General features: G+C 57.4%; 1 protein-coding gene across 4 annotated transcripts; it reads right to left on the reverse strand.

Annotated features, from left to right (window-relative positions):
* Positions 1–942: 942 nt before the first annotated feature.
* Slc27a1 (solute carrier family 27 member 1) lies at positions 943–25,969 on the reverse strand. Of its 4 annotated transcripts, none has more exons than XM_076846287.2 (13): positions 25,752–25,969; positions 23,988–24,155; positions 11,769–12,163; positions 11,396–11,557; positions 11,250–11,319; positions 10,406–10,497; positions 10,215–10,324; positions 6,110–6,319; positions 5,019–5,145; positions 4,790–4,927; positions 4,545–4,709; positions 4,056–4,202; positions 943–2,172 (listed from the first exon to the last, which is right to left on the reverse strand). In XM_076846287.2, exons 2-13 carry the CDS (start codon positions 24,152–24,154, stop codon positions 2,015–2,017), a joined length of 1,941 nt encoding a protein of 646 aa, XP_076702402.1. In that variant the 5' UTR covers position 24,155; positions 25,752–25,969; the 3' UTR covers positions 943–2,014. The 4 variants fall into 4 exon arrangements, with proteins under 4 accessions (XP_076702402.1, XP_076702393.1, XP_076702385.1 ...); XM_076846278.2 differs by having other exon boundaries at positions 25,671–25,969; XM_076846270.2 differs by having other exon boundaries at positions 25,057–25,969.
* Positions 25,970–27,936: the final 1,967 nt, after the last annotated feature.

Below are 27,936 nucleotides of genomic sequence, written 5' to 3' on the forward strand. Positions count from 1 at the left end.
ATTTTAGCTGGAGACTGTGCCCTTGTCGGTCATCCCAGCTGCTCAGGAGACTGAGGCAGAAGGACCCAGTCTGAGGCCAGCTTAGAAGACCCTGACTCAAAATAAAGAAAACAACAGGGCTGGAGCCGCAGCTCATGGTCGGGCACCGCCTCGCACGTGCGAGCCCAGGGTTCCAACCCCAACACACACGAAACCCCACAGCTTGATCCTAAAAGTTTTCAGGGTATTGTCTCACCCAACTGGAGGGACCTCCCAAACACAAGTCCATCTACAGTCACAGGCTTTGGGACAGGAAAAAGGGCTTCTGGGACACCGTCTTGCCAGGTGCTCTTGGCAATGACTGCATCTCCCTCCCTGCACCTCATTCCTGGAGTTGAGAGACGGGGTCTTTGGGAAATGATTAGATCCATCAGGGTGGAGCCCCGTGTTGAGTCCTGATGGCTTAATAAGAAGAGGGAGACAGAGAGACAGACAGGCTCCTGCCATGATGGATGCAGCCAAGAGAGACCCTCACAGGGACTGCACTGTGCTGTTTGGACCTCCAGCCTCCAAAACTGTGAGCCAACTGAACCTCTTTTCTTTATAACGTAGGCTGCCTCAGGTACTTCACTGTAATAACAAAAAGCTGACTTTTTTTTTTTTTGGTAGGTGTCCAGCTTGACCTTACCACAGCCATCTTGAGCCATGATTGCCATGACTGTCCCTCAGTAACCTGGTCTTTTTTCACCACTTTCTCAGCAAACTGTACACAGAGCGGCTGAAGTGCGATGTGGAGCTTCACAAGAGCCTGGCTCCAGCAGCTCCAGGGCCGGGCCTGGTGTCTGATCCTAGCTGGAGGTGAGCCAGGAGCACGCTTTCCGTCCTGACCACCAGATGCTCCTTCCTCTGACCCACTGCAGGGTCCACCCGGCTTCTGCACCGTGAGAGTGAAGGACAAGGAGCGACTGGGCTTCTGGCAGGCGCCAGATGCTCTGCAGGTTTATTTCTTAAAATCCACTAGGGAACAAAAGCCCTGTGTGGAGCTGTTGCGAGGCAGGATGGGGACACTGGCCACTGCCACCCGGCTGAGGGCTGGACTGTGCTGCTGCAGGAGGGTAATGTGCACCTGGGTGGCCACTGCAACTGGCTGGCACATGGGTCCGAGATGAGGCACCAGTGAGAGGAAGGGAGCGACTGAGCTGCCCCAAGGGGACTGCACAGATGTCACCACCAACACAAGGTCTGACCGTCACTAGCAGAACCCCTGGGGACCCTCAGGAGTGGCTGCTGGGAGTATGTCTAACAGGCTGGAACCCCTCTGAGGCCCTCAGGTGACACCCCCTGGCAGGAGATCTCCCTGACACCACTGCTGCCGCTCTCACAGGTCCTTCCAGCAGTCACAAAAGTGGGGACACACGGGGCCTTTGTCAGGAACAGGCGGCTGGGTAGCCCGGACAGTCTTCAGGGCCCCTCAGCGGGCGCTCTGAGGAGACGCCTGAACAGAGACATCTAGACAGAGGTGGGCAGGGGCACATCCAAGTTGTCACAGTTCATTTCTGGAAGCTTCCAGGGCATCGGAAGGGGAATGGGGGAACCAGGAGGGTCAGGGATGGCAAAGTGCAGAAGGCAGTCAGCCCAGACAGGAGACTCCGCGGACCCGGGCCAGGCACCTGGGTGGGCCCCTCGTTCCGGGGAGGGCGGGGCCTCTTGGAGTTCACGGCCCTAAACGTCAGGAACCAGCGCAGGGGGAGGCCCGGGCGGCTCCGTAAGGCACAGCAAGGACGGGGACGCCTGCTCCGGGTCCAGGGACACAGACAGGGATGAGACCTGGAGGGCAGCTGGGCCCTGCGCACACGGAGCTCCCGGTAAGCGCGGAGACGGTGCCCAGGGGCAGGGGCGGGAGTAGGAGGACCCCGAGGCTCGGTCCCTCGCACCCCGCAGATGGCCGGCATGTGGCTGGGTGGCTGGGCAGGAGGGGCAGCCCCGGGACAGGGCCCACCAGACTCAGCGGGATCTCAGCTGGCAGGGAGGGACCTCAGAGGGCAAAGGCGCCCGAGCAGATGCGGGTGTAGACGCCCTCGTCCAGGGGCAGGTAGTGGCCTTGCTTCAGGTCCAGGAAGAAGAGCCGGTCCGAGGTCTGGCGGGGGTCGAAGCCCTCGCGCTGCAGCCTGGTCTTCTGGATCTTGAAGGTGCCTGTGGAGGGGGACAGGAGCCTGGGAAAGGCGCTCCCAGGGCCCGGGCCCGCTCCCTCTCCGGTACCTCCCGGCCTTTCCCGCTCTGGCTGCCTCCTGGTGGCTCAGCCCCCTCCTCCAAGAAGGGCTCCCTGATCACCCCATCGCAGAGAAGCCACTGTGCCCTGGCCCCGTGCTCAACCCCCACCCCGAGGCAGGGCTGTGTCTGTCACACTGAGGACTGGAGCCCAGCAGCCGAGGCCCTGGGTCATATGTGGCCCGCCACTTGTTTGTCAATAAAGTTTTATTGGCACAATCCCTGACCACTCATTCATGCATCGTCCATGGCTGCTTTGGCCCCATAATGGCAGTTGAATAGTTGCAACGGAAACTGTAAGGAAAATTGCACCTGCCCTAAACACGGACAGACTTTGTTCTCATCAATATTCCCTAACAACACAGTATCAACTCTGCGCACAGGACTTCCATTGTATTGGGCGTTCTAAGTCAACTAGACGGGACTGACAGTCTATGGGAGGACGCTGCAGGTTCTGTGCAAATACCACACCCTTTCATAGAAGGGACGTGAGAGTCTCCAAATATTGGTATCCACAGGGATTCTGGAACCATCCCCAGTGGACACTGGGGAATGACTGTACTGGACTGTAAAACACCAAGAACACCAAGCCCAGGGTGGGAAGGCATGCCCTGGGCAGCTGCTCGGGGGCAGCGAGGTTTGCCAAATATTCATAGCAGATAGTTCCTCACTCGACTGTGGTGCGCATGGGGTGGTGACAGGGTCAGACCTCGTGGTATCATCACAAGGACACGAGGAGGGGACAGAGAAGCAGAAGTCCAGTGTGCATTTCACAGGAAGACAAATCTCAATTCTTTAAAAACCACAATGCAGGTTTCTGGGGCCCAACCTCAGTTTTAGAGAACGTTTCTAGCATAACTGAGGCCCTGAGTTCCAACCACAGAGAAAGAAAAATAGATAAATAGATGATAGATACACAGACCTATCTCAGAACAAAGGCACAAACAGAGCAAGACACATGCATTCAAGCCCTGGCTCTGCCACTTGCTGGCTGGGTGACCTCGGGCAGATTATTTGGCCTCTCTGTGCCTGTTTCTTTATCAAATGGGTTTGATGGTAGCACTTACTCCATAGGAGTTTGAGAGGTAAATGAAAAAGAGATATGTACAACTTTTGGTGCATAGCAAGTATTATGTAAATAATTGCTATTTATCATGGTTAATTGAACTAAAAATACAACATACACTAACAGCCGAAGAACTAACACCTAAATCATTACAAGGAATTCCTACCAATCAAAAAGAAAATGGAGGTAGGCATGGTGGCTCATGGCTGTAATCCTGGCAACTCAGGAGGCTGAGGTAGGAGGATCACAAATTTGAGGCCAGCCTCAGCAACTTAATGAGACCCTGTCTCAAAATGAAAAAGAAAAGAAAAAAATGTGCTGTGGGTGCTGTGGCTCAAGCATGTGCGAGGCCCTAGGTTCACCACCAGTACTGAAGGAAGGAAGGGAGGAAGGGAGGGATGGGTGGACGGAGGGAGACAGGGAGGCAGGAAATGACATGGGCAAACACAAAACTGGGTGAAACCCATGAACAGGCAATTTACAGAGAGCAACCTGAAAGGTTCGAGGTGGGGACTTGAACTTCCCAGAAAATGAAAAGACGCGCCCACATCTCAGGAGGGCAAGTGGAGTGGGTGTGGAGAGAGGAGAGGTGACCATGTCTGTAAGAGGAGAAGGCGCGCAGGACAGCAGGACCAGCGGCCGTGGACCGTGCATCACACGGGCCTCGGGCCTGACTTAGGAAGATGAGTAAATGGTTGCTGCGCCAACACAGGTGGTGGACAGCAAGGTGGGATGGTCACACCTGTGGTGTCCACCTGAGGCAGGAGGCGCAGGAAGATTGGCCGGGCATAGGGTGCCAGCACTTTCTGCAGCTCCTGGTACATGGAGTTGGGGTTCAGCTGGCTGTGGGGGTCCGCGATGGCTGCCATGCCTGCTTTTCCCTCCACTCCTAGAGACAAAGGTGTAGCTGAGAGTCTCCCACCACTGCCAGGTAGCCTTTGCTCTCTCACCTCCCGTCCTCCCCACCTGGGATCACATTTGCCAAAGCAAAAAACATTTTATAAAGCTCTTGCTCCACCCCCTGAGCCCCCCAGGAAGGATGCTGTCATGATCCCGTTTTCTGGATAACATCATGCATGTGAATGGACTCCACAACCAGGGCTCCCACCTGGTCTGCCAGGTATAGTTATCTAGATTGTGCACTGCCCAAGGGCATCCAACCTCAAGCCCCTTTTGGCAGGGCTCCCTGAGGTTTCCACACCCCAGGACCATACCCCGCTCCCCAGCTTGCCTGGCACAGCCACTCCGTACACCGCCACGTCTGTCTGGCCCAGCAAGCGGCTCAGCACACCCTCTACCTCGGTGGTGGAAACATTCTCCCCTCGCCAGCGGAAGGTGTCCCCACTGCGGTCCCGGAAGTACATGTAGCCAAGCTCGTCCATCACCAGCACATCACCTGGTGGAGGCCAGAGGGCAGAGATAGGACCACGGCCCCCATCCCCACGGCCAGCCCCCAGGCCCCTAGAGGCTGAGCACCTGAGAGGTAGGCGCTGTCACCCTTGCGGAAGACGCTGTGGGCAATCTTCTTGCTGGTGGCGCTCTCGCTGACGTAGCCATCGAAGCGGCGCAGTGGGTCCTGCTGGTTGATCTGGCCCACCAGGAGGCCAGGCTCCCCTGGGGAGGAGGCCAAACTCAGGCTGAGCCGGGTGGGCAGGCGGCGGAGGCCCCAGCTCCCCGGGGGCGGCAGGGGTGGGGGCCTGCTCACCGGGCTGGCACGGGATGCAGAGGCCCTGGGCATCCCGCAGCAGCTCCATGGTGTCCTCGTTGACCTTCACCAGCTGGATGGGGTACACGCGGGTCAGGATGCGGCTGCTGAAGCCACAGGAGCCAACCTGGGCGGGTGAACTGGGTCAGCAAGGCCTGGGTGCGCAGGGGAACGTCCCCTGCCCCGGGGCTTGAGCACCCCTAGGTCATCTCAGGTCTGGGACCTCTGCAAAATCCTGGTGGTAAGGGCAGCATCCTGTCCCTAAACCCATGCCACCCTCCTGTCCTGCCTTGCAGACTTGCGCAGGGACCTGGCTGGAGGACACTTCCTAGTCCGTAAGATCCTCCAGGCCAGCAGGAAATGCACACCTGCGTTGACCAGGAACCACCGCGGCAGTGCCCCCAGCCCTGCCCTGCTCAGTGCTGTGGACAGTGATGCTTGTTCAAGGTGACTGTGTCGCTAGGCAGCAACCCAAGCGGACGCCAGCGTGCCCTCCAGGGCTGGCCTTTCAACAGACATGCGCAGTGAGGACCCTTGCTTTATCAGGGTTATCACGGCGCATCCCCAGCCTCCAGGCCGAGCCACAGGGGCGGGGCATGCGAGGGCGGAATGGATGTAATCATGGTTGCTAACCCTGGAAGCAGGTGTCCGGCTTACAGAGCCACTACCCGGGGACTCCGCGCTCAGCTCGTGCTGTGATGTGTGACAATGACACAGTCAATAGCTGGCGGCCCCATTCACAGAGGAGGAAAGCAAAGCCCCAGAGCCTCAAGTGACTAGCCGAGAAGAGCTGCACCTCCACGTGCCTCGGATCCCCAGGGCCCTGCTCTCCCTGCGGATGTCACACCGAGACAAGGCTCAGGCAGGCTGAGGCCCTTGCCCGGGCCCGCAGCTATGCTGTGACTTGAACCCCTCCCACTTAGGTGTGACGGTCACATCGCTAATATACACAGCAGGCAGGGTCTATGCAGGCCTCCTGTTGCCCCTCTAGTGTGCATCGGGACCCCACAGGTCCCCATGCCACACCCCGCGCCCTGGCCCAGGGAGCCAAGGTCCGGGCCGCCCCGGGGCCGACGCCCTGCGGCGCACACCTTGCCGTCCATGTTGGCGATGCTGCAGTTGCACTCGGTGGCCCCGTAGAACTCGCCGATCTGCCGCACGCGGAAGCGCTGCGTGAACTCCTCCCAGATGGCCGGCCGCAGCCCGTTGCCCACGGCCAGGCGCACGCGGTGCCGCCCCTCGGCCTCGCGCACTGGCTGCTTCAGCAGGTAGCGGCAGATCTCCCCGATGTACTGCACCACCTGGGGGAACCGAGGCTGGGCTGACACGGGGACATCGCCAGCCTGGGAGCCAACCCAACAGGGCAGGAGATGGCCTCGGGATGATGACAGCTGCGACATCAAGCCACATCCTCAGTCACCGCCTGGGACGCTGCTTCTGTCTGCAGGCAGCTTGGCCTCACACCTCTCAGTGGTCCCTCCCTCCATCCCCCCACACTGCTTCGTGGGGACGGCGCATCCTGGTCGAGCCTCGCGGGCACACGACCCCAAGGCCTGCGGAGGTTTGGCACCTCACAGAGCAACGCTCAGCCCAAAGGCCACGCACTTGATGCTGTCCCCAGAGCCTCCGCTGGCTGAGCTTGGCTGCCCACAGGGTCACCCCTGGGGTGGAGCCACTCAGCTGGGGGGGGGCAATGGGACTGAGACCCCACAAATCATCTGCTCACTGGCGCCCCCTTCAGGGCGCCTTCCCTCCCTGTCTCGCTTTTTCCATCCCGACTCGGCTTCCTGGGCTCACTTCCCGGGTGCCCCAGGGGCCCTGGAGTCATGTTGGGGCCGCCTTCTGAATGACTGCTCTCCCCACTTTACAGACAGAAACTGAGGCTCACTTGGGTAAATGGACCAAGGTCATGGAGCTGGTGAGTGGCAGAATTAGGTTTGAAGCTGGCCAGAGTCCAAAGGAAGCAGCTGCTGCCCGGGACTGATTGCCAGGCTGCTCTCAGCACCTCCAGACACAGAATCAAGTGAAAAACCAGCACGTGACCACCTCCACCTGGCCCTGCTCTCCTCCCGTCTCCAGAGTTCCTTCGGCTCTGCTGCTCTCTTGGCTCAGACTGGGCCTCAGGGATTTGCACATGCAGTACTTTCTGTCTGACAGCAGCTCCCTCCAAATGCATCTGTCCAGGTCCTCGGGTCTCAGCTCAAATGTCACAGCCACTGAGAGGCATTCCCTGTAGGTATTTACTAAATATCTGAGAACATACGAACATGCTGAGCACACACCACCTGCCAAGCACAGCGCCTGGAGATGAAGGCCCCAAGGCCCAGAGAGGAGGGGACAGAATGCACCTAGATCACACTCTCATGGAGAGCTCTGGCCCTCGGTTCCCAGACCTGAACCACTGGTCTCCAGGAGAGAACGGGGAACACAGCCTGAGCTACCCATCCAGCCCAACTTGAGCCACTGTGATTGGTTTAAGGATGGGCACTGGACCAAAGTTGAGCCAACGAGAATCAGCACTGGAAAGTTAAAAGAGCAATTCTTTCCCTCCTGGAGTTTCCCAGGACCCTCCTGGAGACCAGGTAAGGAAGGAAGCTGACCACTCAGGAAGCCAAGAGAAAGCTGAAAACAAGAAATGGAAGCAGATGGAGGCCTTCCTGGATCAAACTGTGCCTGAAGCTGTCCCTGTGTGCCTCTCCATTTCTATGAGTAATTCCCTTTCCCTGAGAAAACCAAAGTTTAGTTTAGATGTGGGGTTAGGATTTTGCTTCCTTTCCACTGATAAAGTTCTGCCTAAATTCACAGCTGCCCTCCAGTCTTTTACCAGGTGATCTGAGCAGTGCTCAGCTCTTAGCTTTTCAGCTGAGGCCCAGTCACACAGCAAGAGCAGACAGTTGACGGTCAGTGCCAGCTGGGACCCGCAGACAGACTCAGAGCCGAGGGGAAGACGTGGAGTCAGCCAGAGAAGCAGGCACTGAGTCTCTGTGCTGTGACCTCTAGTCTGCAGAGCTGCACCAGGACAGGGACCAGGAACAGGCTATGACCTAGAACCCCAGCTGGGGCTCCCCTGTGCCAGGGGACCTCGTACCCTGAAGGAACACAGTTCAAGTGGGGAGACGCACGGCACGCTTGGCCTGTGCATGAAGGTGTGTTGGGTCACAGCTTCCTCTTCTGTGAGCTAAGGAGAGCGGGTTCTAGATGACACACTGCGCGGGGCCTGTGGACATGGCTGCAGACACACAAGGGGTTCCCCCCACGCTCCAGCCAGAGGCGGATTTCTGGGCCTGAATGCCTGCTCTTGTTCTCTGGGTATTCTTGACCTTCCAAGGTCTGTTCCTGTGCCCTATAGAGCCCTCAGTGTTCGCCACAGACCTTTTCTTTGACACAAAAGTTCTGTTTCTCGGAAACTGACAGACGGGCTTTGAAGGGCTGGGGGACGGCGCACAGTGGCTCAGCAAAATGGAAGGACAAAGGCAGAGCCTGTCAGAGGCTGCGTGGGGCTGCCAGCGAGAGGACACGCCCTGCCCACGGGAACCTTCCAAACAGAGTTGAACTTGGAGCTGGTCAGGTGTAGAAGCTGGAGGTTCTCAACCAGGTGTGAGGCCACTCCCCAGGGACACTGTGGTCAAGGGGGTCACCCCTGGATCCTTGTGGTCCCATGCCAAGGATGCTGCTAGGTATCCTAAGGGGCACAGGACAGCCCCCGCCTCAAAAAATGACCCAGCCCCAAAGGTGAACAGGGCCTGGCTAAATGCCAATGTGCTGCACCCAATTCCCAGTGTATGTGAAACGCTGGGACAAAGGACCCTGCTGGAGGACGCTCCAGCAATGTCTAGAGTGGGAAAGCATGAAGCTCGGTACATAATGACAAGGAGGGAATGTCCTGGGCGGGGCGGGGGTGGGGGTGGTCCAGCTGAAGGGTCCTTCACCAGCTAGTGGGAGGCAGGCTGTCTGGACACTAATTCTTTTAAATATAGAAACAAAGAAAAAACCCACTTTTGACCTGGTGAGTTGGGGATTGGGTTGGGCCACTGCCCAGACTCCTGATGACACTGAGAAATCACTGTCACTCTGTGGTTGTGCCCATGGGTGCTGAGGTTATGTCTTAAGGAGTCCTTACACTGGGGCGCTCAGCGTAGAGCCCTTGCCCAGCATCTCCGGTTCCACCCAACGCTGCAAAAACAGTCTTCTCCATCAGACACAAAAGGCCACTGGGGGACCCCCCCACCATGGAAGGTCTGCTGTGCCAAGACGGGTGGCTGCCGAGGGCGGGGAGGGGCTGTTAACAGATGGCTCCTTTTAGAAGATGGAGACATTCTGGAACTAGACGGCGGTGACGCTGCAGAGCCCCGGGAAGGCTTGGTCGCTGAGCCCACATCCGGCCAACCGACTGGTCACTTCAAAATGGCAAATTTTATGAGTTCCACCTCAAAAATCTTACAAAGTCCTCATCGTTCCGAGGCTTTACTGAGACGTCCTCACAGGATCCCCGCTGCTGCAGGATGTGGCCAAGGGCTGAGGGGCAGCACAGGGCTCCCCCTGGTCTCTGGGGCAGGGTGGCAGGGCGCCCACAGACCCTCCGCTTGCCTGTTCATATTCAAGCCGTCGTCTGCTCTGCATTCCCTTAAGCTGGCCAGCGGGTCCCCAAGGCCACCCTCCTAGCGGGGCCTCCCAGCGCTCCTCTAGGAGGGCCTAGGAGGGGGCTCTCCTCCAGGATGCCCCGCCCAGAGCCGTGCCCAGCCATGTGACCCGGCTGCACCTCAGGTCCACCCCCCAGGCCCTCCAGCTACCTCGGGGACAGCAGACGCCTCCACCTCTGCCCTCTGCTAAGCCCCCTGGTCCCCCAGCCCTGCGGCCCGCTCTGCCCATCGCCTCATTCCCCGCAGGGAAGACCCGGGAAGCCCAGGCACCGTAGGGCGCCTTCGGGAGCTCACCAGCCCCCAGTCCCATCCCAGCTGCATCCCAAGCCTGTTTCCTCCACGTGCAGAAGGGAGCGACGCCTCTGCCTGCCTCCAAGCAGTTAGAAGGTCCCAACGCGCAGAGGCCTTCTGGCCAGGGGCTGGACGAGCTCAGGGACACTGGCTGCCTTCCCTTCCTCATCCTGGACCACCACCCCCGCAGGGAGAGAGATGGGGTGCAGTTCCCAGCTCTGGGAGGCAGGGGGCGGGGCTTTACAGGGAAGGGGCGGGGCCTGACCGTGCAATTGTACTTGACGCAGTCATCCCAGAAGCGGCTGGCTGAGAATTTCTTGCGGAGGACAACCGTCAACCCATAGATGAGGCACTGCCCCACGCCCATGATGTTCCCTGCAGAGGGTGGGCTGGGTGAGGGCTCGCCAGCCTGCCCCCACCCCCAAGGCCTGTCCCAGCAGGGCTGCCCCGCGGTACCTGCAGAGTGGTACAGCGGCAGGCAGTCGTACAGCACGTCAGCCGCCCGCATGCTGTAGGAGTGGTGGCCGAAGGCTGCGATGCGGTAGTACCTACAGGGACGGGCGGGAGGGCAGGGGCTGGGGCCTCAGTCCCCAGGGACTGGGGGTGGGCAAGCATGCTGGACGCCGGCCAGAGCTACCAGCTCAGGCTAGCTGGAGAGGAAGGAGCGGCAGATAACTGACAGTCTAGGGATCTGGGGTTGGGGCTTGAGGGAGACCCCGGGGAGACTGAGGGATACTGTCTGGGGAGGTGCCGGCCTGACCCCAGATCCAGTGGGCCGGGGCTATGGGGATGAACTAGGGAAGCTGTCCAGACAGAGCACACAGCAAGTGCAAAGGCCCTGCAGCTGGAAGAGCTGGGGGCCAGAGAGGAACGAGTGAGGGATGAAGAGGCGGCAGACAACACCTAGGAAGTGCCAGGGCTGGCAGAACCAGAGAGTGGGGTTTATCCCAAGGCACTGAGGGAGCCAGGTGCAGAGAAGGTCTGATTTAGGGTTTTAACCCTCCTGCAGCCACTGAGGGGGCAAAACTGGGGAGGGGGCAGCAGTCAGGGGAGCAGGAGGCTGAGCAGGCGCAGGTCCAGCAGAGCTGGGCAGAGCACTGAGAAAAGTGGATGAATTGAGGAACAGGTTTATGGACAGGCTGGATACGGGGGGACTAGTGGGGTCCCAGGACAATGGACACAAGGTAGCAGTGTCCTGAGATGGCCATGGGTTTCATTTAATTGGGGGTGTCTGTCCACAGACCCAGGGGGCATGCTGGGTCACTCTCGGGGGCTGGTGTGACAGCCACAGGCCCCTCACCTGCTGTGCACGACTATGGCGGCCTTGGGTAGCCCCGTGGTCCCTGACGTGTAGATGTAGAAGAGCCGATCTGCAGGAGAGGGGCGTTGGGTACTGGAGGCAGGGGGCAGGGGACGGCAGGCTTCCAGGGACCCTCCTGCACTCACCGTCCATGCCCTTGCCAGGGGACTGTGCCAGGGGGTTGGTGGACGCCTCCTTCAGCATCGGGTCCAGGAGGTGAGTGTCAGGCAGGATGCCCTCGGGTCCCAAGTCTCCAGAGCAAAACTTGAGAAGGCTCTTCCCAAGCTGCCCGCTCACCTCAGCCACCGCTGAGGCCAAGACGAGCATCACGGTCACGGCCGCGGCCAGACAGGCCCCCTCCCAAAGCCCAGGACGCGGTCTCTCTGCAGCAGGCGGCCGCCCGACCTCGCGCCTCAGGGCCCAGTCCTGGAAGGCCCCCTTCTGAGGCCTGGGCCCAGTGACTCCCTGCCTGGGGCAGCCCCAGGTCCCCGCCCACCTGACATCCACGCCTGGCCTCACCCGCTGCCATCTCCCCGCCGTAGATGAGGGCCTTGGCACCTGAGGTGCCCAGGCAGAAGGCCAGGGGCTCCCGCCGCAGGTTGACATTGAGCAGCGCGGCCACCACGCCTGCTTTGGCCAGGCCCAGCCACAGCCCCACGAACTCAGGCCGGCCCTCCAGGAAGATGGCCACCACATCGCCCGGAGCAAAGCCCAGCTGGTGGAAGAGGTTGGCCACGGCGTTGGAGTAGGTATCCAGCTGCCCGAAGGTCCAGCAGGCGCCACTGCCGGCGTCCACCAGGGCCAGGCGCTCGGGCTGCCGCCGCACCACGGCCTGGAAGATGCACGGGATGGTGTGGCCAGCACGCTGGTGCCGCCGCAGCTCCAGTCGCACGCGGATCAGAACAGAGAGGCCGCTGCAGGAAGGGGGGACACGACAGTGTCACTGGCAGGGAGCAGCCTAGAGCCTCAGCATCCCCATCTGAGGATCTGGGGAGTTGGGGCTGCGTTTAACCATTTGGTTGCTGGCTATCTCAGGGGCCCAAGGACAGAGGCCATTTTCCAACCAGCCACTCTGGTGTAAATGGAGTCCCCTGTCCTCCTCTCTCCGGCTGCTTGAGGGGCCAAATCCCACCCTTCTCTCTCTGAAGATGTCCCAAGCTCCTGACCATGACCCCTGCACCCTGCCTCCCACTCCATATGCTTCCTCCCCAATGAGGGTCCAGCCCTGTGTGGGGCCCAGCGCCACCCCCAAGTCACTGCAAGGCACTAGGCACAGGTGGCTGCTGTGTCCAGCGGGGGGAGGGGCTGTTCCGCCCAGGCAGGGTCAGGGACCTCCTAGGGGAGGGACAGGACGGGCGGGAGGGTCTGAGTGGCAGGCCAGTGGATACAGGGGGCAGTGGAGGCCAGGAGCAGTCCCTGAACAGCACATGGCTGAGCGGCTGCCCCTCGGCCAGGTGTGAGCTGGGCGAGAAGTGACCTCTGAAAACTTTTACTTGTTACCAAGAATTGCTTTAGCTCACAGGACCAGGAGACCTGGCATTTCTCAGTTTACAACTTGGGAAATTGGTGGTTCCAGCTCCTCCTCCGCCTGGTTCCCTGCCCCGGCCCCAGGCCCGGCCGAGCAGCCCTGGGGGGGAGCCGAGCGCTGGCACCTCCTCCCGCCCGCCTTCCAGGGCCAGCGCGAACGCCCCGCCCCAGCCCCTGTCCTGTCAAAATCACTGCCAAATCCATCCGCCCCGCCCACCCTGCCCCAGCGGCTCTGCAGCAAGGGCCACGCCCACCCCTGGACCCCACATGTGCACAGCGTGCCCTGCCACAGAGGGCGCTGTGGGACAGTGGCGTCTGCGAGCCAGGGGACCAGACACCAAACGACTGGCCTGGGGCTTCCCGGCCTCCAGCACCGTGGGGACACGGACTGAACGTCCGCTGAGAAAAAAGAAGAAAGAAGAAGAGGAGGAGCTCCCGGCTCCCCCGACACCGTCCTTCCCTTCCCTCCCACCCTCCGGGTCTACCGGCGCTATTCCGGGGTCAGAGCAGTGGACGAAGACCACCAGGTCTCACCCTCAGAGGCTCACCGGCACTAGGCACTACACGAGCAAGCTCCAGGGACAATGGTGACAAGGGGCAGTGCAGAGTGAGGAGGACTGGAGCGGGGGAGGCTCCCGAGAGGCAAGTGGCACCTGCACAGGGCCTGGTGAGGCCCCGGGGCAAGGGGCACCTGACAGTACAGCTGGGGGCTCAGCCAGTGCAAAGGCCCTGAGGCTGGGACAGGCCTAGGAAGGAGGCGCTTCTGAGGACCAGAGCAGATGCCAAGGCGGTGGGGAATCAGACGAGGGCCAGACAGGGAGGACAGGTCCACGATGGCCAGGGCCAGGCCCGCACCCCCAGAGGAGCCACGGAGACAGGTGGGGCAGGAGTGCCGGGGATGAGCATCAGCAGAGTTTTAAAGCAAGGGCTCTGGGTTCAGAGGAGATTCCTGAGACTCCGTGCTTGGGATGGCGCTTACCTTAGAAGCCCCCGAAGGCTCCTCCCGCTGCCCTTTGGAAAGGAGCAGGGAACCGGGTCTTTGCAACAGGACCACGACACACACCCACTCGGCTCCTCCCAGCAGCCTCCCCTCCCGCAGGGGGTCTTCCAGGCACCTGGGGGCCTCACCCAGCAGGATGCCCCCCGCTGCCCCAGCACAGCACAGGGTCCCCCAAATGTGCCAGACTCAGGCACTGGCAGGGCTCAGGGAATGTTCGGGCCCACCCTGTTCCCCTTCACTCCTCACCCCCACCAAGCTCCTGCGCACTCCTGCATCCAGGCCTTTGCACGGGCTGGGCCCACGCCTGGGGCACTCTTCCCCTGCCCAGACCTAGCTCAACTGTCCCCTCCCCAGGGCAATCCTGGACCCCTCTCTGTACAGCACCCCACATGCCGGGCTCCCTGCCAGCCCCTGCTTTGCTCCCAGGACCTCCAGGTGAAGTCCACTCACTCGCCATCTTGTCCCCAGCCTGCCCCTCCCTCTCCAGGCGGACAGGGACTTGTGCTACCCTTGGCCCTGGAGACTCAGGAGGAAAGGAGCCAAGGCCCTACCCCCTGGGCTACAGTGAGCTGTCACAGTCCTCCCCGAGGACAGTCTCTGAGGGGTGTCTCGGGGTGTCTGGGGATCACTGGTCAGGTGGCCCCAGCTGGCGAGGCCAGGAACCCTCTCATGCAACAGGGTCTCAGGGCGAGGCCACTCTGCAGTGGGGCCAGAGACGGCCTCTGGGTGATGGATCAATGTCACTATGAAAGGAGTAGGTTTGTTATAAAAGCAGATTTGGGCCAGGCACAGTGGCGCACGCCTGTAATCCCAGCACCTTGGGAGGCTGGGGCAGGAGGATGGAAAGTTGGAGGTCAGCTCTGGCAACTTAGCGAGACCCTGTCTCAAAATAAAACAATAAAAGGGCTGGGGATGTGGCTTGGGGAAGAGCACTTGCCTAGCACCCAAGAGGCCCTGGGTTCCAGCCCCCCACCCTCCAAAAAAGTAGTTTGTCCCTGCTGCCTGCCCACACGCATGTCCTCTGGGCTGCTTTCTTGCCCTTTGGCTTTCACCACAGAATAACTCAGCAAAGGCCCTGCCAGTTGCACCTCTGGATCTTGTACTTCCAGCCTCCAGAGCGGTAAGCAGTCAACTTCTACTGTTTATACACTACCCAGCCTCCAGCGCTCTGTTACAGCAACACAAAAGGGGGTAAGAGGAACGTGCCCAGGGCTCGATGTTACCTTATTCTCTATATTTCTGTAGTTTGAACTTTTCCATTATCATAAAAGGTCTTCACATTTCTTTTGGTCCTCCTAGGGTCCTCATTGCTTTGCAGTCAAACATCCTCCCAGTGGCCTGCAAGGCACCTGGTGGCATGACCTGTCCAACCTTCACCTCACTTCCTCCCCCTCCCGCCTGCTCCTCTCCTGCTTAGCAGCAAACAGTGGCTGCCTCAGGGCCTTTGTCTGTGCCTAGACTCCTCTGCCACAGCCCCATGGCGCCACCTTCTGAGCCTTCACTCAGAGGCCCTCCTGGCCCTACCCAGTGTCTATCACTGTGACTGAGTTTTTTTTTTTTTTTTTTTTCTGGTCCTGGGGGTGGAACACAGGGCCTCAAGGGCACTAGACAAGTGCATTGCACCTGAGCCACGTCCCCAGCCCTTTCTATTATCCATTTTGAGTCAGGGTCTTGCTAAGTTGCCCAGGCTGGACTTGAACTTGCAAACCTCCTGCCTCAGTCTCCCAAGTTGCTGGGATTAAGACGTACACCACGGTACACTGCGGCTGTTAAAAAATGTGTCTGCAGATTCTCTGATGGTCCTTCCTTCCAAAGGTGGGCTCTCTCCTCCCCTTGAGTCAGGGTAGAGGAGGGGATTTACTTCTCATGAACAGCATGTGGCAAGAGCAAGGCTGTGACTTCTGAGGCTGGGGCACAATTTGGACACCTTCTGTTTAGCATGAAGCCTGCCTGGCCCTTGTCACTCAGCACCATGATGTGCAGATGCCCAGGCCACCAGGAGAGGTGTTCCGGCAATACCTCTGAGCTCCTAAGATATCAAATGATTCTGATCCTGGATTTGGAATCTTCCAGTTGAGGTTCCAGACATGACATGGCAGAACTGGGGGAAATGGTGATATTTGAATTCCTGACCCACAGAAGCCATAGGAAATAATAAATAGTCATCAGTGTCTGCATCCCCTAATTCTGGGCAATTTGTTACACAGCAACAGGTGACTGATACAATCATGCCCCATCTTATCCCCTTCAGACGGCTCATCACAATCTCAAACAGCCATCTTCTTTAACTGGTCTCCAGGACTCTTTTGTCCATTTCCATGAGATCAAAGATCACATCTGTCTGTCGACCATGTCAGACAGCTGTCAGCCCAGCACTGACCACTGCTGTGGGGACAATGCTTGTGTCCCACAGATTGGCTCAAGTGCAGCTTGGCCTCTGACTGTGCAGCTGTGGTGGGTTGAAGGGTGTCCCCACCCAGAGCCTCATAATGTGACCTGACTTAGAAACAGGGTCTTTGCAGATGTAGCTAAAGTCACTGTGAGGTGGGGTCACCCTGGATGATCCAAGTGGGCCTCAAGTGCAGGACTAGGGTCCTTATGAGGAGAGAAGGGGACTGGGGTGTGGCTCCGTGGGGCAAGAGTGCTCGCCTGGCATGTGTGAGGCCCGGGTCAGTCCTGAGAGATGACGACAGCGACAGGAGAAAGAAGACGGGCCAGGGAGAGGGGACAGCTGTGTGAAGAAGACACTGGCTCCCAGGAGCTGGAGGAGCAGGAAGGACCCTTCCCCGGGCTCTGGAGGGAGCGTGGCCCTGCTGACACCTGGATTCTGAGCCCTGGCTTCCGGGACTGCGAGAGAACAGATCCCTCTTGTGTCAAGCCCCTGGGCGAGGCAGCGCCACATCCCCACACTGTGGCGGGGCCTTCCTTCCCTGGGCCTCATCATGGATGGGAATGGGGACAAGGACTTTCCCCCAGAGCTGGGGATGTAACTCAGGGCCTCGCGTGTGCCAGGAAGACATCGCCCAGAGCTACACCCAGCCCCGAGGTTCCTTTTATGGGGAGAGGAGTGGACAGTGAGGTTCTGAGAAAGCCTTGCCATCTGTCCGTCTGTCCTCTGAAGATCAAGCCGATCAAGACATCAGTCAGCATGCAGGCGCTGCCACAGAGCACCCCGCGACCCCGGGACTCCACAGGCTGAGGCGGGAGGACTGCAAAGTCGAGGCCAGCCTGGATAACTCGGGGACCCTGTCTAGAAAGTGGGGGAGGCGCCGCAGAGGGAGCTCAGCCGCAGAGCGCCCACCTCGCAGGCGGGAAGCCCTGGGTCCCAGCCTTGGCGCCGCAAAACAGAAACAAAGCTTCTGTGAAAACGAAAAAGGGACCCTGGAAAATTTAAATATGAGGAGGACAGAATGCGAACACAGAGGCTGCGCCAAGGTCCAGCGAGAACCAGGGTCTTCAGGCGGCATCGATCCCGGCTCATCCGTTATATCAGCGCACCACGCGGGGACCAAGGAGCGGGCAGCGCAGCGCAGGAGTTCTAACCCGGGACTCTCTGTACTCCTGCTCACTTATTCTGCAAATCCAAACTGGATAAAGGAAAAAAAAAACCTATTCAAATAAACACAGAAAGTAGAACAGAAGAGAGAAAAAATAGGAGAAAAGTTTAGAGTTTTAGATCAGTGGGACAGTACTTACTGTATACCATGTAAAAGGTTCTGGGTTCAATGCCCAGTACAGAGAGAGAGAGAGAGAGAGAGAGAGAGAGGAAAGAGAGGGGAAAGAGAAAGAAAGAGAGAGTGTTAGAGTTCAACACCCACATTCTTTGAACAAATAATTCTCAAGCCAGACACTATTCTAGGCATTCAAGAACAGGAATTCCAAAATAAAATAAAATAAAGGTGAGAAATCACCAATGACATCATTCAAGAAAACTTCACTGACCTAAATCCTGCCAATGGACCACAAAATAGATAGAAAAAGCCCATCACCTTGAAAAGAACCCATCTGGTTCCAGAAAGAAAAAAAAAAAAAAAGCCAGGCATGGTGGCCCACGCCTGTAATCTCAGTGACGCAGGAGGCTGAGGCAGGAGGAGTTCAAAGCCAGCCTCAGCAACTTAGGAAGACCCTAAGCAACTCAGTGAAACCCTGTCTCAAAATAAAAATTAAAAATGGCTGGGGATGTGGCTCAGTGGTTAAGGCCCCTGGGTTCAATTCATGGTACCAAAAACAAACAAACAACAACAACAAAACTAATAACAACAAAATATCAGGTCACTACAAAGTGTTGGGAACCAAAAGGATTTTAGACTTCTCAACAATAACCGCAGTGTAAAAAGAACATGAGAAATAATTTCAAAGATTGAAGGAAGAGAATTTCTGACCTAGAAGTCTATACCCAGACAATCAGTCAAGTGTGAAGATAGAAATATAGTTTTATATATACAGCCTCTTAAAAACTTAATTTCCTTGCTGTATTTCTTCAAAAGCTAATAAAGATGTGCTCCAAAACATGTGCTTCCTTGGAGTAAACCAAAGAAATGGATGACGAGGGAGTCAGGGGACAGAGATTTAACCCACAAAAGAAGGGGTGCTGACCCTAAGGAGGATGGCTGCGAGCAAGCCCAGGCAGCCTAGCCTGGATAGCCTGGAAGCCATGAAACTAACAGTCTATCTAACTGTGTAAATGACGACAGGAGACAACTGACGTGGAATTAGTTCAGGCTTGAAGTGAAGCTAAAGACAGAGAACTAACAAATACAAAGGCAATCAATAACCCCCGGGGAAACACAAGGTTGTTCAGGAAATGGAAAGTGATCATAGTGTACTAAGTGGTTCAGTTTGTTTGTTTGTTCTTATGCTGGGGACCGAACTCAGGGCCTTGTACATGCTAAACATATTCTCTATGACTGAGCAACACCCCCACCCCAATGGATGATGAGTTTAAAATACTGTTAGAATTAAAATGAGGAAATTCTTATCATCAAACCCAAATTATGATATACAATCAATTCTCATTATTCATGGATTCCTTATTTTCAAATCCTTATTTAAAATGCAGACTCACAGAGATTCCCCAGTCTCCTGGAGAAAGTCTGAGTGGTTGTGGGCATGTTCCTGGCTGTGGCTGGACAGGGAGGCAGCGCTGCCTTATTTCAGCTGTCATGCTCAGGCCAGCGCCCCTTTTATGGTCAGCTTAGTGTCACCTTTGTCTTCATTTCTGTCTTATCTTGCTGGTGATCTTGTTGTTGAAAGGGGGCCCCAAGCACAGTACCAAAGCACTGTCTAGCGTCCCTACCTACAGGAAGGTGCCTTGTGGAGAAAACGCATCTGTCAGTCAACTTAGCAGGGCCCTGTCTCAAAATAAGAAACACATTTACATAAAGTAAAAAGGCTGCAGATTATAGTTCAGTGGTCAGTGCCCTTGGGTCAATCCCCAGTGCCTCAAAATAAAATAAAACACAGGACAACTTGCAACGGTAATAAAAGCTATGTGAATATGGACTCTTTGGGGAGGGGTTGGGGGTGCTAGGGATGGACCGGGGCCTCGCACATGCTGGGAAAGTGCTCCACCACTAAGCCAGACCTCTAGCCCGAAGGTGGCCTCTTTTAAAAGTGTCAGACAACTACTACTATTTTCAGACTAATGGATCACGAAAGCCACCTAAAGCAAAACCACGGACGAGGGGCGAGACTACTGTGTTATTATAAATAATTAAAAATGTGAGACATTAAACGTTGACCGTTTCCACATCCACCCTGTGGTCAGAGCCTGGGAGGCTTGGGCACAAGGACCACGTCTTGCTAGACAGTGGTACAGCAGCGTCTGTGCCATTAAATTCCAGGGTGAGCACCAAGACCACCACAGAGAGCCAGAATTAATAGGGGGACACCTCAGCAGCAAGAACACTGCACATCTGTGCAACTAAAAGAATAACTAAGGTGATCACCCTCTGCATTACTGAACACCAACTGTATGCCAAACACTGTGCTACTCTCATAGCCAGCCTCCAAAGTAGGGGGCTATGCATCAGGTGATGGTTGAGCTGGGGCTCAGAAAGGTGAATTAACATGCCTGAGGTAACACAGCACATTGGGACAGAACAACCCAGAGCCAAACCTTGCTTACAGGGTCCCTCTGTTCCCCTGCAGACTTACCGCCAAACATTTATCAAGTGCTCACGGGATACCAGGAACCGTGAGGTACACAGCAGGTGCTAATGCATGCACCTGAAGGACTACTCCAACACCAGATTTCATCTCTGATTGACACAACTGGGATGCGACAGGTCCACAAGGGAAGACCCTCATCCACAGACAGACCCTCAGGCTCCAGCCACCAAGCTGCTGACCCCACCCTACATCTGAGCACCTACTATGTGTCCGGCCCTGCTCTAAGGTCTTCCTGTAAGAGAACCCCCATGGGGGGTACAGGTGTCAGAGCCACGCGCAGAGGGCCACCAGCGAGGCAGCAGCCAGAGGAAGCAACCCCTGCGGGTCTTCCTATAAGTGGCACAGCTAGAAACGGGAACTGAGGCCACAGCTGGTCCTGCCCAGGCTGAACACGGGAACAGCAGTGGTTACAAGTGCACTCAGCCTGTCCCCTGCTGCCTTCGGCGCTGCCGCTTGGTGTCTCTCAAGGACGCCCACATGGGCAGGCAGTGGATTCCGGTGCTTTGTTCCAGCCACATGCTGGGGTGGCCCCGTTGGGCAGCAGCCCAAGCCACCCCCACCCTGCGGACAAAGAGACCACTGTCCGGCTCTGGGCCCTTCCCAGGGCCTCTTCTTGTCCTTCTGCTCTTTTCATCCTGAGTCCCAGGACTCCAGTGCACGGAGACACCAGCAAGGATAAACGCGACAGGATTTTATGAAGCAAATACGGGGTGAGGCGGGAGAACGGGGCAGGGTGCTGACGTGTTCCTGAACCAGAGTCTAAATTCAGCATGGCATGGTGGCCAAAGGCTCAGATTCCCCTCCCTGGCTGTGTGTTCCCAAGAAAATGGCTTCACTCTCTTTGCCTTGGCCTGCCCACCTGAAAAATGGGATTAGTCAGCATGCTTTCCTTAAAGGGTTGTGAGAACAAGACCTGGTACAGGGGAAGGGCTATTTGACAAGCTGCATTAGTGAGCTACTGCTGCAGAACAAATGACCCCCCAAATTAGCAACTACAAACAACGGTCATTGTCTCATAGATCCATGGATCAAAAATCTAGGAGCAAGCCAAGTGCGGGGCTCACACCTAGAATCTCAGTTATTCGGGTGACCGAAGCAAGAAGATCACAAGTTTGAGGCCAGCCTGGGCAACTTAGTGAGAACTTCAGCAACTTAGCAAGGCCCCGTCTCAAAATAAAAAAATAACAAGGGCTGGGGGTGAGGCTTGTGGTAGAGCACCCCTGGGTTCAATCCCCAGTACTGGGGAAAAAAAACTCTGGGAGCAGCTTAATTGAATGGTTCTGGCTCAGGGTATCTCAGGAAGCTGCCACTGAGGTGGATGCTGGGAGCCATCAGCCAAGTAGGTATGACAATTTCCTTCCCAGCTACTCCCATGCTGTCTAGTGGAAGGACTTCTGAAAGGTGACCTTGCTCAAGGACCAGGGCGGATCCGTTTTTAGGGTGTCCCTGGTTTAGCATAATAGGAGATTAGGGTGTTCCCCCTTTAGAATAGGGCGTATCCTGCTGCCTGAGGTCCTCTTGAGTTCTTAGGGTCAGACAGTATATTTTGGGAGACAGAAGCCCAGGAGTAGTGGATTTGGGCAGAGAACGTGGATTCCGGTGTGAGCTCGGGAATAAAGAATTGCTGTTTGAATCTACAAGCTGTGTGGAGGCTCGTGATTTGTGCCGAGCCAGAGACTGCGGCAGGTGGAGTGTGGGCCTTTGCCCTCCCTGGGCTTCACTGGGAGACAATCCATATGAAACTCACTCATATGGGCCTGTCCAGACGACAGGGCAGCTGGCATCCCTCAGAGCAAGCGAGCCAAGAAATGGCACCCGAGTCGGAGGCCACTGTCTTTTTATGACCTAACCTCAGAAATGCTGTGCGCTGGACTGGGAGGGACCACCCAGGGCAGGAAGAGCAGAGACAGCAATCAGTGGGATCCTCAAGGCTCTTCAATTGCCGACTGTGCCAAGCCACGTCAAGGACATGGAGTGGACCCTGCTCTTGGCTCTGGGGAGACAGATATGACCTCCATCTCTGTCCCTCAGGGCCTACAGTCAAGCGGGGGGAGAGAAACCGGATCAGAGGACGGGTAAGCAGGCGCGTGAGAGAACTACAAATACCAACTCTGCTGGGAGTTCCCAGGCAAGCCACAGAGCCACACTGCCTGCTCCTGCTAGTTTCCACCCACGTGACGCTGGACAAGCTACACAGCCAAGCTGTGCTGTGGTTTGCTCCTGTTTAAGGTGGGACAGCACCGCCTCGCGGGCTGCTGGGAGAGCTTTATAAAGTCACACCTGGGAAGTGCTCAGACATCCCCTGGCCTGGCACAACAAGAGCACTCAGGAGTGTCGGTCATTCTGCCAAAAGTTACAGGTGGGGAGGGCTAGAGACAGCATCTGAGGACAGGACATTTAAGCCACAGCATAAGAAAAAATCAAGAGCAGAGGGAGGCCCATCAGGCAGAGGGACAGCAAGGCAAAAGCCCTGGGCTGGGACACAGGCTGAGCTATTCAGCAAGTACAAGGACACAGACTAGCCCGAGGGGGACAGAGAGAGGGCTACGGCGGGGTGCAGGGGTAGGGGACATGGCCAGGTACCTCTTGGGCCATGCTCAGGAATGTGGTTTAGAACAAGGAGCCACTGAGCGTACTGAGTAGAAAAATCCAGCAGGGGCTCCCTGGGAGAGTGTCATATGGTATCGCCAGGCAAAAGGAAGACCCAAATGTCCCATCCAGAGGAGGCAGCCTGGGTCTGCTCAGGCAAGCTGCTTTGGGGACCAAGTGAACATGGGGAGTGGGGAGTGGTGGGCAGGCAGAGGCATGCTGGCAGGACCTTGAGCACCCAGCCAAAGTTGTCTTTCTCCTGCAGGGGATGAGGGGACAAGGAGGGTGTGTGAGGATCTGCTTGTCAAGATGACCAAGGGGGGCTGGGGTTCTGGCTCAGTGGTTGAGCGCTTGCCTCGCATGTGTGAGGCATGGGGTTCATACTCAGCACCACATATAAATAAATAAGTAAAGGTGTCTATCAACGACTAAAAAAATATTTTTTTTTAAAACTGAGGGGTGGTGGGGAAGAGGTGGGACCATGACATTAGAGAAGAAAGGACAAGTTTTAGAAAGTTTGGAACCAGTCAGCCTGCAGAGGAGCCTTCCCAACTCCATCCATCCCTGCCTGAACCTGTTTCTTCTCCCTTGGTTCAGTGTGCCCACCTCCCTGCCAGGAGCCTGTGAAGGCCAGCCCAGCACATGGCAGGTCCTCGCCTACACCACAAGGGGATGGTTCCTGAGATCTACTCACATGGGAACCCCCAGCAATGCCTGTTTTTGACCCAGGATGATCCCCAGTAGCCCCTTTGAGCAAAATCCTGAGAGATACCCCCAAGGCAGTCTCCAGAGACCCCCAAGCAAGTACTGGAATATACAGTGACCCCCCCCCACAGTCCCTGAACAACACCCAAAGCTCCACACAGATCCCAAACTCTCAAAATGCACCCCAACTACAAAGAAACCTGTCAGTGGTCCTAAAGAGGAACCTCTGAAGACCTTGGAAGGCCTGTACAAATTTCGGGAGTAGCCCCTTTATCCCCAGCCCTACGCAGACCCCAAGAGGTTGCGCAGCCCCCGAGACCACTGAGTTGCCCCTATGAGCCCTCAGGACCCTATCAGAGTCTCTGACGAGCTCCCAGAAGTCTCTCAGTCTCCACAGTCCCACAGAGACCCTCAAACTTCCACCAGCTAGCTGCCCAGAGGCCCAGAGGTTGTCACTGGGGTCCCCAAAAGTCTCCTAAGCAGTCCCCAAAGCTCCAATCGTCTTTGAACATACTCATCTCCCTCCAAAGATTCCCAATCTCTCCGCTGTTCTCAAAGACCCCCCGACCAGGCGCCCCTTCAAGCCCCGGCCCCGCCCCTAGCCCTGCCCATACGGCCCGGGTCCCGCCCCCAGTTTCTGAGCCCTCTCAGCCCTACCCAGGCCCGCACACCACCCGCTACCTCCTCAACCCGCCCCGGGCCGCGCCGCCCCGCCCCCATACCTGCCAGGCCCAGACCCCACTCACAAGAGGTCCCGCCTCGCCGTCTTGCAGACGATGCGCAGGAAGCGCCAGCCGCCGCCGCCCACGTACACACCGAACGCCGCCGCTGCGCTCCAGGTCCACGGTAGCCCCAGCAGCCACAGCAGCGCCAGCGAGGCCAGGGAGGCCGTGCCTGCACCCGGAGCCCGCATCCTAGGAAGCGGAGAGCGCTGAGGGGGCTGGCCGCTGGGGCCCGGCCTCCTGCCGCCATGCCCCACCCCAGACCGAGCTCCGCCCCCAGACCCTGGCTCCGCCCCTGGCCAGCCCAGCCAGGAACTCCGAGCCAAGTCCCGCCCCCTCCTCGGTCTAACGGGAACGCGTTCACAAGTCAGGCCCCGCCCTCAAGCCTGTGGTTGGCTACGTCCCTGATAGGCACCACCCCCCAGGCCGGGGCTCCGCCTCCCTGCCAATCATTGTATCGGGACACACCCCCCCCCCCCCGGCCCAATATTTCCTTAGCCTCAGTCCTTGTCAGGCCCCGCCCCATGCCTTGACTTAGAGGCAAGGCCTTAAACCCACGCTCCATCCCCAAGATATAGCCCTCAAAGCCTGGCTCCGCTTTGTTCCCGACCACAGACCTAGTCCCTTCCTAGTCATTCGTCCAGGTCCCGTCCCCAGGCCATGACCTACCCCTATCCTCTGTCCCAGAAATCACCCTCATGCCCTGTCCCCCAGCCTGCCCATCTCGGACGCTGAGTTTTCCTCCAGGCCCCGCCTCTACCCACTTTTTCACCGCGCTCCGGCCCGCGGCCCCAGGTTAAGCCTCCAGCTCCGCCCATAAGCGCAAGTCTCAGGCGGAGCCCCGCCCCCTCTAAGCCAGGCTCCACCCGGAGTTAGGCCTGTGCTCCGGCCCCTCAGCCCACGCTCCAGACCCCGGCCCTCCTGGTCAGCTCGAGCCGCGCCCCCAGCTTCTGACCTGGCCTGCGTTCCCAGGCCCAGGTTCAGTTCTGGCCACCGGCCCCACCCTCAGGCCTTGTCTTAGTCATCACTCTAGAAAGGCGCCTCACTCCTGCCCACTTGGCACCTAAGCCCCGCCCCACACCCTTCTTCCCACCTGTCCAGGTTTTAGCCCCTCATCCCGCATAGCGGAGGTTGGCCCCTTCCGGAGGCCACGACCATAGAGAGAGATCCCCCGAGCTAGAGAGCCAGCGGCCAACGAGACCAACGGTGCTAGAACGGCCCGCCGAGGCTAGCCGCTGCTCCATGGCAACCGGGCTTCGCCCCTCCCATTCGGCCGCGTACTTAGAAAGCACGTGGGTCCCGCAGGCAGGGGCGTGGCTCTCGGGCGCGCCGGGCGGAGCCTAGATGGCATTCAAGGTTGTCCCGGGGACCAGAAACTCCCAGCTCACACCCGGGCCGCCTGCGCTGGAGTCTTACCCCATACCCCAAGTCCAAGTCCCAAAGCCTCTCCGATACTAAACACGCATTCTAGGGACCGGAGGATTGCTAAACTAACACCCTAGGGCGCAGAGGTTTCCAAGTCGAAACCCGCCTCAGTTTCAAAAGTGGATCAAGGACCCAGCTAACCCTAAATCCATACTCCAAAGCCTTGTCAGTTAAATCTCAGTGTCACACCCCTGGAGCCTGGGGAGGACAATATCCACACACCAGGTTCTCATCCTTCCTAATCATACTCCCAGGAGGCACCCCAGAGTCCTAAATGCTTACCTAGAGGCTCCAAAGCCCTTTTTCTGACCAGGCGTGGGGAGGCACTGACCTGGATGTCCACAACCCTATTCCCTGGCTGACCTGAAGCCACTTGCAGACCCCCGGACTTGGCCGCTCCTTCGTGGGCTTCCAGAAGCTCAGGCAGGAAGCCGGCAGAGACTGTGAGGCCGAGGCAGGGGTCCTCAACTTAGCTCCAGATGGTGGGTCCCTTCAGGGGCTTCTGTTTCTGGTCGACTCCTGCATCTCACTGCGCTGTGTCCATGTGTGCTTCTGCCTTGGGGCCTTCCCATCAAGTTCCCCCTCTGTACCCCCCTGCCCACTCCACCCCTGCTTGTTTTCTGCCCTGCTTGGCCGACCTTCCCAGCGCTGTCTTTGGGAGGTGGCCAGGGCCTGCTTCCAGCACCACTTTGAGGACAGGGCTGGGCAGGCGCTCACCCCACCCCCACTCCAGCTGCCATTGGTTTCTGCCAGCAGCCCACGGTGGGCGAGGAAGCAGATCCGGAGCACAGGCCCAGAGCCAGCCACTGGCCGAAACTACTTTCTCAAGCCAGGGATCAGCAATGACCTTTCTCTGCAGCCGCACTCCTGCCCTGCCAGAATGATTATTGCAATCACACCCACTTTACAGGTAAAGAAAGTGAGCACTGAACCAGAGCTGGCCGCACTGGCTTGGTGCTGAGATTGCAAATATGGGTTGGGAGCGAGCTGTCTCTCCTCCCCTCCTATTCCTCCCTTTTTACCTCCTCCTCATTACCACCTACTGGAACTTATCCTTCCTTCTCTTTCTTCCCTAGTTCCCTTTACCCTAATTCCCTCTTCTCTTACTCACTTCCTCCCCCGCTTCCTCTTCCCTTCCCCTCCCCCTCTTCCTCTTTCCAGCTCCCCTCTCCTGCGATCCCTCCATTTTACCAGGTAAACTAAGCCCTGACTAAGCACCCTACACTCATGACCTCATCCAGTTCTTCCCACAGCACCCCCCATCCCCTTTGGCTTTGGAAACCCACTTTTTTTCCTAAGCGTGGTCTCAACACTCCAGTAGGAGACCATCTCTGCTGCACTGAGCCAGGCTTTTCCCATGGTCAATTATTCTTTTTTATCTTCATTTATGCCTTCACCTACAGAATGCCCAGGCCCCCAGGGACACCCTGCAGTACAGGAAGCATTCCCCCAGTTATCATCCTGGGATACAAAAACCCCCAAACCCAGGGCTGGGGGTACAACTCAGTGACAGAGCACTTGCCCAGCATGCACGGGTCCCTGGGCTCCATTCCCCCTGCCAAAACCCAGAAAGTTTTATCTGGCTCCATGGTGGCAATCATAGTAGTTCCAGCTACTCGGGAGGCGGAGGCAGGAAGATCATGAGTCAAGTCTAGCCTGGACAACTTAGCAAGACCCTGTCTCAAAATAAAAAAAGAAAGGGGAAACATTCCCAGTGCCAAGGTTTATTATCCCCGAGGATTTTGCATAAGGGATTGAAGATCTATTCCCTGACGGAGGGTAGAACTCAGGCTTTGGGACTGAACCAGTCTCTGCCCCTCTTCAACTGATGACCCTGGGCAGGATACGTCTCCCCTCTGCACCTAGGTTGCTGGGTAGAAGTTAATGGGAGCTGGGTATCAAGTGCATTGATCACCCAGTTGCTACACGTGGCAGTGGCTGGCAGTGGGCCCTCTGCTGGGTGTACTGCAACAGCAAAGAAGTTTCTTGCACTTTCCAAAAGAACAAGAGAAAATAAGCAGTATTGAAATAAAATACAAGAAGACCAAGGCACAGGGACTGCATTGTAAGTAGAGCATGAGCACCGTGTAGGAGTGAACAACTTCCCTGAAACAAACGCCATAGTAGGTATGAGCGTACAGCGGCTGTTGTAACAAAAGTACCCTTGCCTAGGGGCAACAGAAACCTATTATATCTGGTAGCTCTAGCGGTCTGAAGTCATGGCAGCAGAGCGCCCTCTGGAGGCTTCAGGGAGGAGCTCTCTGGCTTCCAGCTGTTGGTGGTTCCCAGGGTTCCTTGGTTTGTGGCCGCATCACTCCAGGCTCTGCCTTGGTCTTCACTGGGCTGTCTTCTCTCCGGTGTTTTCTCTTCTCTTTCTCATTTTCTCAGTCCGTCTCTCTCAATTTGGAGCAGGGAATGCTGGATAAGTGCTCTACGGCTGAGCTACACCCCCAGACCCCAGTTTAGTTTTTCTGCAATGTGTTTTCAGGCACACGAGGGCGCTCTCCCCGCACCAACCCCTGCCCTTGGAGGCCCTGCAGAACTAGGT

The sequence above is a fragment of the Callospermophilus lateralis genome, chromosome 1 (assembly GCF_048772815.1).
Source record: "Callospermophilus lateralis isolate mCalLat2 chromosome 1, mCalLat2.hap1, whole genome shotgun sequence".
Classification (NCBI taxonomy): Eukaryota; Metazoa; Chordata; class Mammalia; order Rodentia; family Sciuridae; genus Callospermophilus; species Callospermophilus lateralis.